General features: G+C 49.5%; 9 protein-coding genes across 9 annotated transcripts; 2 read left to right on the plus strand and 7 right to left on the minus strand.

Moving 5' to 3' along the window:
• Window positions 1–530: 530 nt before the first annotated feature.
• On the minus strand, window positions 531–1,916 carry N7458_010727 (phosphatidyl synthase; the record flags this gene model as incomplete). The annotated part of the gene is made up of 2 exons (XM_056914109.1): window positions 531–1,485; window positions 1,546–1,916. The coding sequence occupies 2 exons, from the start codon at window positions 1,914–1,916 to the stop codon at window positions 531–533; spliced, it is 1,326 nt and encodes a 441-aa protein (XP_056762958.1).
• Window positions 1,917–4,384: 2,468 nt separating this feature from the next.
• Window positions 4,385–4,597, minus strand: N7458_010728 (uncharacterized protein; the record flags this gene model as incomplete). The annotated part of the gene is made up of 1 exon (XM_056914110.1): window positions 4,385–4,597. The coding sequence occupies one exon, from the start codon at window positions 4,595–4,597 to the stop codon at window positions 4,385–4,387; it is 213 nt and encodes a 70-aa protein (XP_056762959.1).
• Window positions 4,598–4,942: 345 nt separating this feature from the next.
• On the minus strand, window positions 4,943–5,428 carry N7458_010729 (uncharacterized protein; the record flags this gene model as incomplete). Its single annotated transcript, XM_056914111.1, has 1 exon — window positions 4,943–5,428. One exon carries the CDS (start codon window positions 5,426–5,428, stop codon window positions 4,943–4,945), a length of 486 nt encoding a protein of 161 aa, XP_056762960.1.
• A 210-nt stretch (window positions 5,429–5,638) lies between these two features.
• Window positions 5,639–6,981, minus strand: N7458_010730 (uncharacterized protein; the record flags this gene model as incomplete). The annotated part of the gene is made up of 2 exons (XM_056914112.1): window positions 5,639–6,925; window positions 6,979–6,981. 2 exons carry the CDS (start codon window positions 6,979–6,981, stop codon window positions 5,639–5,641), a joined length of 1,290 nt encoding a protein of 429 aa, XP_056762961.1.
• A 938-nt stretch (window positions 6,982–7,919) lies between these two features.
• Window positions 7,920–8,705, plus strand: N7458_010731 (uncharacterized protein; the record flags this gene model as incomplete). The annotated part of the gene is made up of 2 exons (XM_056914113.1): window positions 7,920–8,404; window positions 8,486–8,705. The coding sequence occupies 2 exons, from the start codon at window positions 7,920–7,922 to the stop codon at window positions 8,703–8,705; spliced, it is 705 nt and encodes a 234-aa protein (XP_056762962.1).
• Window positions 8,706–9,129: 424 nt separating this feature from the next.
• N7458_010732 (uncharacterized protein) lies at window positions 9,130–9,783 on the plus strand (the record flags this gene model as incomplete). Its single annotated transcript, XM_056914114.1, has 1 exon — window positions 9,130–9,783. One exon carries the CDS (start codon window positions 9,130–9,132, stop codon window positions 9,781–9,783), a length of 654 nt encoding a protein of 217 aa, XP_056762963.1.
• Window positions 9,784–10,202: 419 nt separating this feature from the next.
• On the minus strand, window positions 10,203–12,221 carry N7458_010733 (uncharacterized protein; the record flags this gene model as incomplete). The annotated part of the gene is made up of 1 exon (XM_056914115.1): window positions 10,203–12,221. One exon carries the CDS (start codon window positions 12,219–12,221, stop codon window positions 10,203–10,205), a length of 2,019 nt encoding a protein of 672 aa, XP_056762964.1.
• A 1,392-nt stretch (window positions 12,222–13,613) lies between these two features.
• N7458_010734 (YqaE/Pmp3 family membrane protein) lies at window positions 13,614–14,142 on the minus strand (the record flags this gene model as incomplete). Its single annotated transcript, XM_056914116.1, has 2 exons — window positions 14,118–14,142; window positions 13,614–13,929 (listed from the first exon to the last, which is right to left on the minus strand). Coding segments are annotated over exons 1-2 (333 nt in total), but the record flags the coding sequence as incomplete, so codon positions are not given.
• A 1,425-nt stretch (window positions 14,143–15,567) lies between these two features.
• N7458_010735 (uncharacterized protein) lies at window positions 15,568–17,794 on the minus strand (the record flags this gene model as incomplete). The annotated part of the gene is made up of 4 exons (XM_056914117.1): window positions 15,568–16,603; window positions 16,657–17,300; window positions 17,358–17,475; window positions 17,526–17,794. 4 exons carry the CDS (start codon window positions 17,792–17,794, stop codon window positions 15,568–15,570), a joined length of 2,067 nt encoding a protein of 688 aa, XP_056762966.1.
• Between the last annotated feature and the right edge of the window lie 5 nt (window positions 17,795–17,799).

A 17,799-nucleotide genomic window follows, 5' to 3' on the forward strand; every position in this document is an offset into this window, starting at 1 on the left:
AGTATGGCACTTGTTTCTAGGCGGTTTACCTGCGTCGTACCAGGAAGGGTGTTAATCGAACTGATTTTTATCATACCAGGAGTGTATGGTATTTAGAGCTGAAAACCTGAAGTGACGGATTCTTGGAGAAGGGATGCGTTCTACAGGTGGGAAATGGAGAAGCATAGGGGAAGCACACGGGGCCTACGAGGATACCATTCAGGAAAGAGGCGAGACTAAATCAAAAATTCTATATTTATGTCATTTATTCATCAGTTTGTAGCCTAAAGAGAAGCAAATTGAAAGCCCTAATACGCCCCCAATGCCCCAATTTGCAGTAAAAGTCAAAGAAAAACAAGAAAACAAATCACCCAGAATCTGGTCGAGTGGGAGTCATTGTTGACAGGCCGTGAGGGGGACATCACAATTGGGCAGAGTGCATGATCCTAAAGAGGGACCAGTTGAGAGGCAAAGTACTCGGATAAGGGGAATCAACCGGCAAAGTGGAACAGATAGAAAGATCAGCATCCAGTTATATCAAAGAAACGGACTCAATACTTCAAGCCGTTCTCTGAGAAAGGTTCTTGCAGACCATCTCTGGCGGGACCTTTGTTGGAGTAGATCTTTTGCTGCTCCCGCTCCACCGCAAACTTGACCGCATCGTAGATGTTGTTCACGATCTTCTTGGGTGGATAGCGTGGGATAGTACCCTCCTGCCAGACACCAGTTCTGACCAGGATGGAGTACCATTCATTCTCGGAGATCTCATTGAACTCATTGGTCCCACGAATGTCAGACTCGGGTGTGTCGCCAACGAAGTAGACTGTGGAAGGTGGATGGGCAATGTCATGGGAATCCTTACGCCACTTCCCCAAAAGTCTAGTCGCAAATTGGAATGTACCCATCTGCGGCTTGCCGAAGGCAACGGTCTTCAGCTCTTTCCCGGCGACAGCCTTGTAGAGTGCCTCGAGCGAGGCGCGTAGTGCGCCCATGCCGATGCGCGAGTGCTCATGTGACGTCGACCACACCACGTCGTTGTGGGAGAAGTAGATTGGAGGGCCTTCGTCAAAGGTCTCCGACCGTGTACCAAGCTTACCATTCACGGACATCAGGCAGTCCAGAATGATTTGCTGATCACCGGCCCAATCACGACTATCAGCAAAGACGAAGATCGCCTCAATCTGGATTGCGTCAAGATCGAGTACTCGCGAGTTTTTGTATTCTTCGTCTGTCAGTTTGCGGAAAGGTGTGGTGTCGTGGCGCGTCTTGATAATATCGCCGGGAGTAATGACATTTCTGAATCCATACTCCTCGGCGACAATACGACACTTCTCGCCTTCGCCGCCGACAACCAGGACAGTGTCGTAGCGTTCGGCCATTTCGCGCATGGGAGTGTGCCCACAAATAAATTGTCCAGGGCAGACTTCATATTCAAGTTGGCGACTCAGATCCTGGCATCGTTCCTTTTCGGTCTTGCCACCTCCATTGGTGAGGAAAATGTACGGTCTGATTAAGTTCCATGTTAGTCGACATTTCGATCTGGAAGCTAGGAGCACGAATACTTACACTTTTACTCCATAAGGGTTCTCGCCATTGATGTACTTCATGGCATCGATGGCCTCGGGAATGACCTGGCCGCCTCTGATAAGGACGCCATCGATATCGAAGGCCAACGCAAAGTCATCGCTAACCATCATTGGCGGGATTGTCAAAGGGGTAGTCACAGAAGAAGACTCTTCTTCCGAGGATATGGCTTCGTCATCAGAGTGACTTTTATCCGTTTCAATTTCCGAGGTTAGGTCACGATCTCGGCTAGAGGCCATCAAGTATTTTGGAGGCATGACGACGTTGGGGCCACCGTAGAGGTCGGCCCGATCGGCATCAAGACTTGAAAGTCGGCGAACCTTTTGGCTCCCGAATCCATCAGTAGTCGCCATTGTGAATGATGAACAAACGGGGTGGGTCTATGAGCGGATCCGATGCAAGGTTTCAAGGGAGTTGATTGTTCCCTTCAAGGATTCAGATGCAGTAGATCACCAGGTACGGGAAATCACGAAAAGCTCAGCTCAGGTCCTCTACGGACGCAAGAAATTGGGTTGAAGGAGATCGAGAGTGTATCAGCAATTATCGTGAACGAGGTGCAAGCTGCAGTAGGAAGCCGAGAGTCATGCAAATCGTATCGAAAGCAAGTTAGGACTATGGAGCATGTGGGCCGGGGGGGGAATCAGGGCCATTAATATAACATCCTGAGGCCTATCTGCTCGCTGCCTCAACATCCTCTACTTGTTCTGTTGTAATACAACAAGGTAGACCCACTATTCTCGAGCTCAGACACGCCCTTCGTCATCATCCCGACCATCTACTTGTTTCCCATCGGTGACGCTCGATCGACCCTCAGGCGCCTCAAAAACGAAGTGTATTTGGGCGGATCCACATCGACTTGCCCTGGGCGCGGTGACCCGTACCCACGAGCTTGTCCGTCGGCGCTGATTGATCCGTATGAATGGAGAAAAGACGCAAGTGTCCCACGTTTACGGAGTGGAGTCTGCCGGCCCCTCGTTGCTGTGCATGAATGGACCGTTGACGTCGCGGGGAGGGTAGGAGTCCTGCCAGGATAAGGCTCCCGATGATGACATGGCGATCATTGCTATCATTTCCGAGCAAGACACAAACGGAGAGCCGTGTGCATGAATTTCCGAACCGATTGACGCTCTTGAAGTCCTATGCTCGGTGAAGCATTTTCGGCGTGGCGTTGGCTCGGCAGGTGGGAAGTAAAATAGACAGGAACCAGGCTTTCCCGGGCCAGTCTCGTCGTACGGTGTTCACTCAATTCGCCATCAAGAGAATTTCCGTATTCCCGATTCGACCAACCAGTCCTTGGCCCCTGTTCCACCGTTTCTGTTCAGAGTATCCCGAGATAATGTTGGAAGTGCGTCGTTGGCCAACGCGTGGTCGAATCAACGCGCATTACCGTGGAGCGGATGGGGAAATGACGTCATGATCATCCCCAATGGCTGGACGTTCAAAGCCTCAGGAACCGAAACATCGGGAATGCTTGCAGCTGAGATTATTAAGAAACTTATTTAGTAATGAATCAATAGATCAGTGCATCCATTTGCAGACAATATTGGCACTAACCTGGCGGGATTTACCGGAAATACTGTACCCGCTCTCGCCCTCTGCGGTGGTAGTGGTGGTGAGGACTTAAAACGCTAAGGCGAGTTGTGGTATGTGGCGCCGCCAGTGCTACATCAGCCCAACGTTCATTCGGCCATGGTGAGGAACAGAAAGCCACCACTGCAGCCAGCCTCTCCTGGAAAACATGGAGGTTCTCACCGCGGCGGACCTCTCGCTCAGCCGGCGCGACCCTGTACTTTAATTGGATTAATGGGATTACTAAATCAGGAGTGCAATGTGTCTGGTACAGCGTTGACAAAGATCGAGTACCTTGTGTATTTTATGCACCTATATAGACAGGATAATGGCTGGGCTGGCGCCTTATTTACGAGGGCGATCAGGCTTAGGCTCAATAAGAAGACGTCAGCACTGTTGAGATCGCTTGCTCTGATTTCCAGGCAAATGAAGACGTTCGTAGTGCCTTCAAATCCACGACAGCCACTACAGACTTAACCACTTCATAAAAAAGCTACTTAAAGCGAGCAAGGTGTCAAATCATGATGGTTTCTACCATGTTGTCGTAAACGACTCATGCCAATCGGATGATATTGCTTAATATGGTAGGCATTTTGTCGCTGAGATCTTCCCCATTCAGTGAAGCCCAATTCGTCAAGCTCTCGATGATCCACATTAGGTCGTGTATACTCAGGCTCGAGCAAGTCGCGTATTTCTCCCATGCCATATTTAGGATTACCTAGGTCATGTGCTTGCATCGGATTTTCCCTTGAGTCGTACAGGAATCTATTAACCTCGTGTTCTAGCTATACTCCTCTCCCAATCATCCGCTTATAGCCTTGCATAATAATCCTGGCGCTTGGCCTTAGGGTATCATCTAACCACTACAGGTCTGTGCGTATGGGCTCCAGAAGATCACTCTAACAGTTCCCCGAGTATTCTAAGTTGAGAAGACTAAGCTTAACAGACTGCAGGGATTTTAGTAATGGTTTTCGAAAACTGAAATTGTGAGGCTATAAGGTGTTACAACGGAAAAGGCTAAAATAGTGAAGCTCTAGACTATTGTTCGACCAGAAAGATACTCGTTAACGGGATTCGCGGGACTATAGGGCTAGGATCGAGTATAGTCGAAAAACTAACATCTTTTTGATCTCTTGCTTCGCTGAGAGCACGAGAAGATACCTACTGCTTTCACTAGCCTAGCGATATGTTCTAGTTCCCTTAACATCAAGTAGGAGATCTACGTGACTAAATCCAGGGCGCTTCAATATCATCACAAATCATCATACTCCTCGCATGGCTGTTCTAGTATCATGAAATTGATGCCAGTTGTGAGGGACACAGTATCAAAGCTACGCTCAGAGACATGGTGCTTGTGTTGTGCCAGGATGCGGAGCACAATCCGAGTCCCGTGCCATTGCTCTTTATACTCTTCCGGTGCCTCTGACCAGGGAAGCGAGTACTGGGACACTTCCCATAAGCCCATTGTAGGCCATCTTCGCGGAATAGGGTAGATGAATCCGTAAGGCAGTGACCTGATGGTGGGCGTTCCATACAGCTGAGAGAAAAGCCACCCATGTGCTGCGGGCGTAACTCTGACTCTTCTCAAGGCTGGAAATCGATTAAGACCGTAGACAAATGCATTCTCGTCGCTCCGGGACGCCCGAATTTCGTTCTGTTGCCGTAATAATATTTGATAGTGCTTCCATCGATTCTCCAGTGGCATCTGTGCATCGACCTGTCTCTGTCGTGAGAAATGGCAAGAATAATCCTGATCCCAGTTCTTTCGCTGTGTTATGAATTGGATGTTCGCCTTGCACTCTTTGAGAAACTAAGATGGAGGATCGCTTTCAGGGCCAATCTCCGGCGATCGGAGACTTGATGTTTGAATTCCATGCTCTATCATCGCATACCATTCATCTTCCGAGGGAGAGGGTGTTGGAATGAAGCGCGCCTCGTCCCATATTACTTCTGTGACTTGGCGTGGAAACTTGGGATGGTCCGCAAGCGCGTGAAACATCTCGATGTCTCGGGGTTTGGTGGGGAGGAATACTCGTGAGAGGCATAAAGGGGTGACCTGGAAGACTTTGTATGTCGGTCGCAGAGACTTGCGATTGCTATTGGTCAAAGACGACAGAATCAGTGCTAGAATTTCGGGGATTACGACAGCGAACCAGGGCAGCTTGCCTTGCGCCGAGGCCCCAGCTCCGAATATTTGTGACTCCTGTAACCCCTGAGATGCCATCAGATGGCTGGGAGTGCGAGTTTGTTGCAAGGGCATGAATGAGGTGTTGGTACTGAACATGACGAGCCCCATTGTGTGTGTGCGAGGATCTTGGGGGTCATAAAGAGTGGTTTCATTGGCACCCTCATTACGAGGCCCGATTTAGTTCATTCGGCTATTTACAAGCACGATAATCAATCGCCTAGATTAACAACAAACCATGACTCTGGTTTGATGCTCCCATAGCAAATAACAAAGAGATCTTTTTTTTTTGATTCTTAATGAATAAAAAAGAGACGGTGCTTAAGGAGCAGGGAGAAGCAAAAGAGGAGCATCACCTCTTCCATCTCGCAATAAAGGCGCCTCCCACTTTTTCAGCCTCACATCATCCCACAGAGCATACCCCCACGGCCACTCTTTCTCAAGGTTTTGATCACTGTACGTATTCAGCGCATCCTCTAATTCTTGTTCAGGGCTATGTGGGACCAGACCGAGTTTCCGCCAGCCCAGATTAGGTTGATCAATAGGCGGTAGGGTTGACCAAAATTGCTCGAAATTTCGGACACAATGTCGATCCGCCGGATCTGTGAGCGGCATTCGGTCCTCCCAAGTTGGAAACCAGCCATCAAGAGGAGAAAGATAAGCGGTATTGAGGTTGGCGATTACCATATTGCGCTGTGGTATTGAAGTCGTGTGTAGAACACGGTAGAGGAAATCGGGTCCCAGGGAGGCTAATACTTCTGTATAAGTGGGAAGCAGTCGGAGGTCCGCAACAGTGTCAATTATCGCGGGTGGTGGACACTCGTCGTCGGGCAGGACATCCCAGAAAAACCGGCTGGGTTCATTTTTCATGGCTTCGCGCAATCCGTCGGAGATCTTCTCAAAGACTGGATTGTATTTGGACATGAGATATGACCATACACATCCCATTTCATGAACTTCCCAAGGGGGCAAGACCCCCAAAAATAGCCGATAGTGTTTCTCGTCGGTGACATAATTATCGAATAGGACCTGACCCTCACGTTCACGCCACTGTCCGCTCATTTCGGGAGGCCCAAGGATGTTGGCGTACATTTGTAGCCGACATAATGCTCTCATAAAGCGACACTTTTCATTATCGGACATTTTGAGGGGTACTTCTCGTTTCCACTGAGCAGGGTCGATCCATGGGGGTCGCGGTAGATTTATCGTGTAGTCCTCGTAGAAGAATTGTAGCTTTTTGAGTAGTTGTAATACATTGATGGTTTCCTCCAGGTCACCAGGTTGGTATAGTCGAGCTGCTAATGTTGGAGAATATTGTCGAATTTCCTCCCTCCGACGCCAGCGGTCCAGTAAACCAATGGCCTCTTCTTCGTGGTGTTCAAGCAAGAGGCCTTTTGACCTGATTGCAGTAATTGCCTCGGATAGGTCCAGGAATTCTCCGTAACCTCTCCTGAGAATATTGTGAAGAACATCCTGTCGAACCATGACATATGCTCTGTGACATACTGGTGATGACAGTACGATGGATTTGAGATCATCCAACTCTGAGATCTGTGACAGAATGACAATCAGCAGCTCAGCTGGTAGGCCTTCAAGACTAGGTTTAGCCTGAAAGCGAATGAGTTAGAATCAATCTCAGCCGATCAAATCGTTCAACATACCATGTTTTACAGTGTCTTTGAAGTTTCTGGATGGTTGAAGGAAGGGGCCAGCCCTCGCATTTAGGTGCTTTGGACCTGAGCGGGGGCTGTAGGCGGGTCCAGCGTTAAATTATCGGGGAATCTGGGCTGCGGTACTCATTGCCTCAGGCAACCTACCAGGTCGGGCGGTTTAGCGCCACCGCCGACTCACCATGCGGGCTTTTGGGCACCAGACATACAGCACTACTGTTAACGCCCTCAGCTCTTCTACACATCTATAAATAATCGACTTGTCAATATGGATTGTAAATAAATGAAATTGACCTGCTACCTGCCGCGCGCCTATTACAAGGGGTAACGTTCGAGCGGCATATAGTTGTTTCATCGCGCACGACATGTCAGAGCCAATTGATCTGGCTATTTTGAGAGGTGACGGTAGTATCACTAAGCGCTTCTTTGCATACAAAACATATTATGGCCGCCAGCCTTTATTTTGAGAGTGGGGAAGGGGTATGCGAGAGCCTGCACAGCCCTCTAGCTCAGGAAAGTAGGCGAGGATTGAGTATCAAGTTGGTGAGCAACCTGGAGCTAAAACTGCCCAGAAAGCAGTAAAAATGGAAGTGAAACATAAGAGTAGAGGTAATATTGGGTATGCATAGTCTATATTATAATTTCACACAATGTAGCGCGAGGCTCTTTGCTGATATGCGGGCATTTGGCTTAAAATTTGATACATTCATTGTGTCAGGATGTCAAAAGCCTCGATTTGACCTCGACTGGCTTCTCGTAATTTTAGAATATAACTGATCTTCCTTTCCTCCAGTAGACGTGGATTCAGGTCAATCTTGAAGATTTATAATCCTTTCTACAAGATACACTAGCCTTGAGACATTGCCTGCAACTAGCTGAAAGCACAACGCTTCATTTTGCATCTCCGTTATCCTCACCATCCTGTTTTAGCGATGGGTCTTTTCGGGCATAAATCCAAGGAGAATCAAAAGCTACAGTACCCCATCGGCGGAAAACGCACGAGACCTAGCCCTGGTCGACGAACAACTGAGACGTCAGTCAATGCCCCTTTGCCAGGCTATCACGGTCCACACTTCCATCGAGGGCCAGCTCAAGAAGACATATGGAACCAGCGACAACAAAACATTCAGATATCTTACGAGGATATACGTGGTCGCTCGCACACGTTCCACAGCCCTATCGAGCAGCATCAGTATTCCAATCCATATGAGTTGCGACCGGGTCCATTCACCAAAAGGATGGAGCAGGAGTATGCAGATTATAAGAAGAAGGCAGAGACTTGTGGCACCAATAGATCTGCAGTCAAACAAGCAAAAAATGTGCCCGTTGGCCGGAACTACGTCCCTGAGACTATTCACGGCAGGCAAATCATGACAGCAGTTGACCTTGCTATAGAGGGTCGAATCCAGGCGAACGCGTAAGAGCTAGGCCCTTCCGTTTCTCACAATAATTTTTCTTCCTCTGCGAATAACCTGGCAAGCTAACACCATCAATCTAGAGCTGCACAAGCCCGTGCCGGGTTCCAGCAAAAATATCCTCAAGCATATAAGGACAATGCAATCGTGAGTCATTGGATAGAGGCTAGTAACGCACGAAAGGCCGCAAGTGCCTATAGAGAAGCAGAAGTTAGTCTCCGTAAGCTTCATGGGAGATGGGAGCAGAGGATGGTTCAATACGAGCAGCAGCAGGTACACCGAGGCTCACCATCGGGGTGCTGAAACTGTCAGCAGCTAATGTCCTTTGACGAGTCCATTTTGATATCAATTTTGCTGACTTTTTGTTACTTTTTTTGTTTATTTCCTGTTCCTAGTTTATTTCAGTTCTTGAATTGCCTTGTTGCGACCTACTCGGGTCTCTTGATGCTCAAATTTAGCACAATCTCTTTGTTCCCAGCTTGTTATCTATCTTTGTCTATGCAACTGTGTTTCTCTATTTCTCACAGGGCCATTTTATGAAGTCCATCTGACCTGAATTTCTTTGTTCGCTTGTTTCATGGCTGGGACAGGATTCTTTATTTGATACTCCAGGCAATCTAAATTTCGATCTATAAGATTCTTATGCCATCGCTTATATTCCCGAGCCCCATTTCCAAAACCTATTATCTTGATTATTTCAACTAGAATTTCATCAAACATTCTAAACATGTCTTCTGGCACTGGTAAGTCATCAAGGCCTCTCATTGGCTCTGGCCGTGACACCCATTCTTCTGAACAGGAACCCAGAAAATGGGAAGACTTTATAGCTTTGGGGGCCCGGCGACAGCAGTGGATTGATGATCCTTGCACGCCATGTACAATTCAAAGCTCACAGCTGACGATGCAAAGCCTTCATGACCGGGGTTGGTACATCAGTAAGCGAGCTCCCGAAGCCGTGTACTGGCTTGACTTTGCCGAACTACAAGCTCTGGGCCTCCCCTGTGATCTCGTTAATCCGATCATGAACTTCAATGTCCATAGGTATGCAGGCGAGACATGGGGAGTGGAAGGTGCTGACTGGGAGGGCTTCACTGGCCCCGGTATCATAGTAATTTCTAACATAACAAGGACGCCGAATTCCCCCTCTCCTCCGATGTCAGAAGTGACGAAGGCTATTTATGAGAGAACCTTTGACATCGACAGTCTTCGATATGTCATTATGAAGAATGTTATGAATGAGCAAACCGTCCGGTTGATCAAAGATCTTCTCTATACTCCCGAGAGGAGTGTCCCATGGCCGGGGAAATCTGGACAACGGGATACCTGGGAAGGGAACACACCCCCATATCAAGCACTGCTGGGGACCCGATTGGCAAGCTAGTGGCATATCTTGTCCTAGGCTCATATCGGCGTGGGAGGAAGAGAATTGCACGTATTGTGACTTATCGAACCGGTGATTTACCATGGCCTCATATGCAATTTGATATTGAGGCCCCTAAATCTTTATGATTTTTATAACTTATTCAATTTGAAATAGAGGAGTCTCAACGAAAGTCGCACCGTGTTCACTGAAAAATATATCATGCTCCGCAATACATCTATCTATACAAAGCCTCTGTCATCAGGCATCAAGCAATTAATCACCCAAAAAGCCCTGTAACAAATGCGAACAAGTCATGGATAATGTACAAGAAAGAAAAACAAATACTAGGTAAAGTCCCAGCCAATTGGACAAAAATGTGAAATATTTAAAACGAAAAGAAAAAAAAATGAAAAATGAGAGAGCACAAGCCATCGCTCCTAATCCACCCTTAATATCAAATCTTGCCCCCTCCTCGAAGGCGTCAAACTCCGCCCAGTCGCCGATAACCTCTGAGCATTGATATCCTGCGGCCGCTTCTGAGGACTTCGCGGATACAACACAGCTCCGGGGAACGCCTCTGACGGATACGGAAGTCCACCAGAGCCCGTAGATGCCGGAGCCCGACTGCGGCCTCTCTCGAGCCAGAAGTCCTCGGGACAATATGGAACGACAACCTCACTCGGTGGACGCGGGCTACTGCGGATCTGTACGCGCTTGATATCGTCTCGGCGGACGATGCGTGGTCGGGATACAATCTCTGCTGCCGGTGAGAGACCGAGGCCGTTGGAGGGAGGGGCTGGTGTCGCTGGTCCAGGTCCAGGTATCAATCTTCCAGATTGAGTCGCAGCTTGCTTTGGGCTTGGCCTGGGACTTGGTCCTTGAGCTGGACTCGGTCTGCCAGGGGACATGTCGCCTAAGATACGGCCTTGACCTGTACTAAAGGGCGTCGTGAGGGTTGTATTTGCCGAATATCGGTGGGAAGAGCCAGAGCTATTATGAGGAGTGCCGCTAGAGTTTGAGGGCGGGGAGCCGCGGCGAGCAGTAGTGGAGAAGGCTGGAGCTAGCGTTATTTCTGTAGAAACACCTTGTGCTGATAATATTGAGGGTGATTGACCAGGATATGGCAGCTGCTGCGGAGGGCGAAGGTATTTTTGGGCTGGGAAGCCATTCTTGAGAGCACGAGGGTTGGCCGGTAGCCCTGCCATTATGCGTGGAGACTCGGATTTTTGAGAGCTATTTGATTGCGACGGTTGTGGCTGTTGGAATTCATCTTCTTCAAAGAGAGTTTCTCCACTGACGGGGCGATGGCTCCATTTCAGTGGCTTTGGATATAGCCCTACACTTTGGGGAACCATTGGCTCTGCGAGTGTATTCTGTGAAGATAGTGTCCGCGGTGAAGTCTCCCACTCATCCCCAGAGCTCACAGCAACTCCAATTGGCTCTATCTCTCGTGGCTTCTCTGCATTTGGAACTAACATCACCGTTGCAGTGGTGGGTGGATTCTGCGCAGTCGGCGTGCGAGTACACGGTAGCTCTGAAACTTCCTGATGTCCTCTGGTGTGGCTGAATGAAGAAGGCCCTGCGGGAGTTGGCCCCGGAGAGGGTGAGGAACGGCGCGAGGACGGGCGTGAGAACCCTGGAGGCTGAGACATTGCACCTCCGATCTCGAAGAAGTCATTATCTGAGTCGGACCCGATTGTGTGGTTCCTTTGCTTCCATCGCTTGCAGCAGAGGAATACAGCCACGCCAATGATGAAGGAACCAGCCACGCCTGATGCAACGGAGACACCAATGACGGTGCCGGAGCTGATGTGGTTTTTAGCAGTTCCATCGTTTGACGGAGACGAGGTATCAGTGCTAAGAGTGTCGGAGGTGGTTTCCGTGCCGGTAGCTGCTGGGATTACTCCAGAGCCGGATGATGTCGTTTGGTAAGTGATACTTGAATCACTGGTATACGAGACAGATGTTGTAGATGTTGGCAAGCTTGATGTTGATGAGCCCGGCTTATTCTGGGAGGTACTCCCAGATGCTGTTCCAACACTCGCTGTTGCACCGGCGGTCGTAGTGGTCGAGCTGGGCGGGTCGAACGTCGTCGCTGTAATTACAGAGTGTGTCTCTCGTATGGCGCCAGACACCGAATCGCAAACATGATAGACACTATTCCCCTTGCTGGAGATATAATTCTCGTCGCACAGAGCATACAGGCAGCTCAGAGCAGCCTCTCCCAACGTCAGACCAATTGGTGTTTTTGTCCGACACAAGCACTTGATATCCAACGCAGACGAGCATTCATCCGATGTGTATTCTCCCAGAATGAAATTCTCGACACATTTTTGGGCACAGTCGGGTATGATGTTCCAGAGAGCAGCATTCGAGGTATCGTTTGATCCGCTTCCTGAACATAGAGCGACAAACGGAAGAACCGCGAGTATCCCGTAGAGAGGATGGAGGAGCATTCTGCAGCGACTGTATCTCTTGCTGTGAGTTAATGCCACCCTTTTTTTCATTCCTGGACAGACTGCACTAACATATAATCAACTTTGCGTGGGAATGACTACCCTCGAAGCCATATGATCTTTGAGGTTACCATCATCGAACTGACGAGCAGAGCTGCGCAAACAAAACGCCAGTATGAGAGTGAACCGCGACGCAAAAGCGAAAAGAAATGGAAAGAGAAAACATTCCCAAACAAGCCCAAGAGTCCCATAATTAAACATTAAGGCCCTCTCGAGGCGCGGCCCTACGCGCGAAACCGATCTCATCTACTTTGACGCCCATCAGCCCAGCGGACCAAGCAGGACCACAGCACGCTGGACTTGAAACACAGCCGTTGCGGCGGTCCTTGTGTAGGCGCCGTTATGAAACTAAATGACATTGTGGGGACTCTTTGGAGACCAGCTCAAGCGAATTATTATCGATCTGGAGTGTCTTGCCTTCTTTTTCGCGCTGGTTGAGTGGCTGTAGTGTTAGCGCCTGCGATACGCGCCGGGGCGAATGGGTGGGCGCTTACAGTGTAGGGAGTCAGCTCTTGCGCTAGGAAGTGTTTCAGATCGCAAAGCATGCTGCCGATCAGTCAATTCTCTATGAATCGTCTAAGGTGTTTGAGGGCTGGGTAGGATGTGAGGGCGAGTGATTAACTATTTAGATTGATGATGATAAGAGAACCTTGGGTTGGGGATCGGCGATCGGAGGGTTATGAGCCATGGCGAACGTATAGCATATCTGATCTCCCACGTGTGCACATTATTTTGCTAGCCTGGAGTGATCAAATTGCGGCTCCATGTTCCTGGCTCCAAATATTTTGTTCTTTATTCTGTATAGCTAGTTCGTGGATTAACCGCCCTATGCCGATCATGAACAGACATGACGGCCCCACCGAGCGTGGCCCGGGCATCATGAAAGGGGGTGAAAATCGATGAGCTGGTGCATATCAAGGCAATTTCTACACTAGAAAATAAAATGCAATCTGCAATTGAAGGGATTCAAATAATTGCCATTCCGTCAATCGTAAAAGCTAACCGACCCCGGGCGAAGAAGCGCAAGCCCGCACAGGTCATACAATATGAGGTGGTATCATTTGAAAAGCAACAAGGAACAAGAAACCAAAAGGACGCAACCCGGCAAGATCGTAACAAAGGAAATAGGGGAAAATCATCCGCATAGTGTATGACCGTGCCGAAATTAGGGAATTATGGAGGATGCAGCGATGCCAAGAAGGGGAGGGGGAGCCGCAGGAGGCTGGTTGGTCGGACCGCAGCGGAACCACGCTAACTCCGGTGCTCTGAACAGACTCAATGCGCCCGCGATGCTTGATGGGCTTTCATGAATGAATCGAGGCATGAGATACATGTCGCATCACGGGATAGTCTTTCAGAGCATGATCGGCTGAGGAGGCGGAGAAGCGGCGGTTGGTCGATCGGGTTGGCGATTCTAGTATTTGAAGATAATGTAGCTGGAAGCGGGTTAGTGAGTGGAGATCTCTTGAGGAGCAGACGGCACAAGGGATCACCGCAAGGGCCGATCACATACATGGCGTGGATAATACCAGGAATCCAACCCAGGATGGTCAGACAGATGTTGATCAGGAGGTCAGCACCACATCCGCGCTCCAGGAAGACACCCAGAGGAGGCAGGATGATGGCGAAGATGATCTTGCAGATATCGCTGTACAATCGAGTTAGTTGCGCTGATTCGACGTCTCTCGCATGATCGGACTGGGAGTGCGACGAGCCGGCTCTGCCGCTTTAGGCGGCTTAGAGCAGCAGTCGGCCGGTCCAGTCGGGCATTGGGGAGGGAAGAGGACGACAGGAACAACAGTCGGAGGGAGGCGGGAGCACTCGGGAAGCACTTACGAGGCAGTGAAAGGCATGGTGACGGGGTAGTACGAGGAGGTTTCGGGAATTGGAATGAAGATTCAAGAAGAGAGAGATTGGAGAAGGGAGAAAGAGGCGGGAATGCGGAGCGTGGGCTCTTTTTAAAACCGGGAGAAGCCAGCCAGAGAGCAGCTCAACCCAAAAAACTGGTGGCTTTTGCGGGAGCTCTTTCAATTGCGTCATGGCCCGCCATGCTGTGGCTCAGTCGAGTATAGTCCCAATGAGGACTGCTGATTGGTTATCTTGGTTATTTGCTTGCGGTCAAAAGCGGCTGCCTGTGGCTCAGTCGATGAGATAAGCAGCCAGTTTCCAGGATCGTCAGTTGAATCGTCGTCATAGTATGGAACGTGGGCAGTCTGATGATAGCTTCACATCCCGTGTTCTATTAGCAGAGACTGGGCGTTGTACAACTCCTGTTTTCCCCTGCCATCTATGTAACTAGCCCTATCCCATACGCCTACTTCATATTCAGTCGACCCTGAAATCCACAACCCGAAATTACGATAGTCCCCGCCTGAGCCTGGTCACGGTTCAGTTCCACTACTTGACTCGACAGCAAGGCGTGAGTTATCGACTGCATGTTCTGCTGGGCTGCAGCCGTAGGCCCCAGTATACGGAGTACTCTTGTACTACTGTACAATGCAAGAATGGAAACCGGCCCGACTCCATTTCCAACGTCCTATCCGCGGCCTCCGTTTGCTCGTTGCCTGGCACGCCATTCTTGGCACCCTGAGCTGGGGCTCAACTCGTCGACTCGTAAAATCACAAAGAACAAGATGGAAAAAAAAAAAAAAGAATAAGGACTTGTTCTATAAAATCACTATTTACTTATAAATACCATAAATAGCATAAAAGAGTGATCACACAATCTGTAGGTCGAATCCACTATTCCTCCTATAACCAAGTTCAGCAATCCTAAATTCTACCGGTACCTACTCATAATCCAGCTAGGTGTGACCCTTGGTCTCATGATGGTGCCGAACCTTGGCCTCGTCGTGCACAACTTGCATCGTCACCTGTGGCGCGAGTCTGCCAATGCCAATTCCAATTATTGCCAACGGCCCAGCCCTATAACGAACCCCCTTGCCCATGCCCCCCACCTGCCAAGGCGTGACCCTAGCCCCATTGGCCGCCTGTGACTTCACATAAAGCAAGTATAAGCAGGTTCGTGCCACTTGTTACGGTGGCTGGAAGGCGGAAGAACAGGAGAACTAAAAGTTTAAGGCTGACGCTGTGTTGTACAAGGATCATCTGGGATCTCATCGTGGCGGGGTTGGAGTCTGCTGTGGCAGTACGTACTCCCACTACTATGGACAAAGACGGTGGAGATCTCGGAATTTGTACCGCAGATAGACTTATTATGTATTGTATATTCAAACGGTCTTATTATAGATAGTCGATCGCGGTTCTATTTTAATCACCCGATCGTCTAGAAGACATCCAGCTGCGGGTTAAAATCGACATCTTCCAACAACGAGCTCCACTGCGGCGCATCCAACTCGGGCGCTATAGCCACGAACTCAGACCATAGCTGTTCCCACCCTTCTTCATTGATGTCGTTGATCAAGGTCCCCCCACTATCCACTGACTCGGCTAACATCGCCGTAGATATGGTCTGCATTGGAGCCGAGTGGCCGGTGCCGGTAGATGTCAGCACAGACGCGTGCAAATTATGGGCAGTCCTATCATTTTTCTGCAGCGTGGACATCAGGGTCTGAAGATTCTTTTGAATGCCCTCCATCAGGTAATTTGATTCCTGCTTCGACTTCTCCAACGTCTGATACGCAGCCAGCACCTTAGTCTTCCGATCCTCTGCATCCGGCGCAGAAGGATTGAATGAGACGTCCATGGCCAGGATCAAAGCCGCGAAGAAGACGTGATGCATCACCGTCAAGAACTGTCCTGCTTTCAGTCCAACCTTGAGGCCGATCTCATCCATTGAGCGTCGTAGCTCCAGTACAGTCTGCGCAGATTGAATGCACACTTTGTGTGAATATGCATATCTGGGGTTCGTGATGCCCTCTAGATGATATGGCCGGTGAAGGCGGCATAACCGGGTGTGGACGCCGAAATGGAGGGTAATTCGCTGCCAGGCGATGGTGGGTCGCTCTTTGCATATCTCCCGGCTTTGTTCAATGCTGACAGGGTCTGTTTTGAAGTACACGGGGAGTTCGTTCAGGAAATCTTGGAATTTGGCATCCAGTGCAAGGATTGTATCGTAGTCGGGTTCAGTGGAGTCGAGTAGGATAGATGGTAGGGCGTCGATGACTTCCTGACACAACGAAGAAGATTTCACTCGCATGATGAAAGCAGACATGGAGGTAGGGACTGACAGAGGAAAGTCCTCTTGAATCCCTGTCGATGTGATAAATTCATCATCGGTATTGCAGGGGAGGTTGACATTCATGTGTTGGGGGTGAAAGGTATACGCAGCTTCATGTGGACTTCCATGAAATGAAAGTAGCCTGTGATGGTCAGCACGACTCGGCGAATCAAAGGTTATTGCAACGACATGTACCAGTCAGAGGCCACCATATTCCACCATACGCGTCTCTGAACCTCGACATCAATCATGTTACACCCCTTCAGTTGCCGCTCCTCGCGGCTTTTGGCTGTGTCTAACCGGTGAATTTGCATCTCTCGAGACATCAAAAGACAACGATGGCGAAGAAGATGGACTTTGAGTGGAAACCCATCTGTGTTCATCAATAAGTGGGCCATTGTGCTAATAGCCACGAGAGCAGTAGTCGATGGTTGAATGAGGCGACGTGGGTGTTCTAGAACATCCAAAGCAAGGCGAGTATATCTCATGAAGGCTGCCTTGGCTTCTTCGCGAGTCGAGTGCAACCTCTCAAGGAGCCGAGGGGTCCAGACCAGGGCAGCTCCGGCAAATATACTAAAAAGCAACATGATACTCGCTGGTGATGGTTCCTCACCCTCAAGCAAGCCCTCGTAAGTCGTTTCCATCAACCGTTTTGTAGACGGGATATGAAGCACCCCAAACGTGGGTTGCAGTGTTGTTGCAAAGTGATTGAACAGCTCTCGGGCCTGCCGTAGGGGAGGGAGGTTTCTTGTTATATCAAACATGTTGGGGCCCTCTTCATATTTGCCCTGGGTGGCCAGAAGATAACTGAAGGGGGTAACATAAAGGCCGTGCGAAGCCTGTCGGTTGTCAGCGTATGTGCAAATTGGATAATTTATAGAATGGCTGGAACCTACCGACACTGGTATTGGATTTATACATTGACACTTCTCCGCTGGCCTTTGAGAGGCATTCGACTTTTCAGCCAGTGCTTCCTCTAGCCTGCGAATGCGGAACAAAAGCTCATCGGAGCCACTTTGAGACATTAGCCAGGGATACATCGGACCGACACTGCACTGACTTACTGGGAAGCTAGCTCCGCTCGAGTGGAATCTTGATCGACAGCATTTTGATTGGAGTACAATGAAGCCGAATTCGTCACTGCTTCCGGGGCACCGGTGTCTTCGGGGCTCTGGCCAGGATACTCACATGGGATCTTCCTGATGACACAATTCGAGCAGGGTTGCGCACGGTCACAACGCCGCTTCTTTTGACGGCACTCGCGACATGATAACTGCGGCTTGTTCCATCGGTAGACCGTTGTAATGGGATTGCCTTTATTAGTCCGCTTCATGCTGC

The sequence above is a fragment of the Penicillium daleae genome (genome assembly GCF_028827525.1).
Source record: "Penicillium daleae strain IBT 16125 chromosome Unknown utg000008l_segment0_segment0, whole genome shotgun sequence".
NCBI lineage: Eukaryota > Fungi > Ascomycota > Eurotiomycetes > Eurotiales > Aspergillaceae > Penicillium > Penicillium daleae.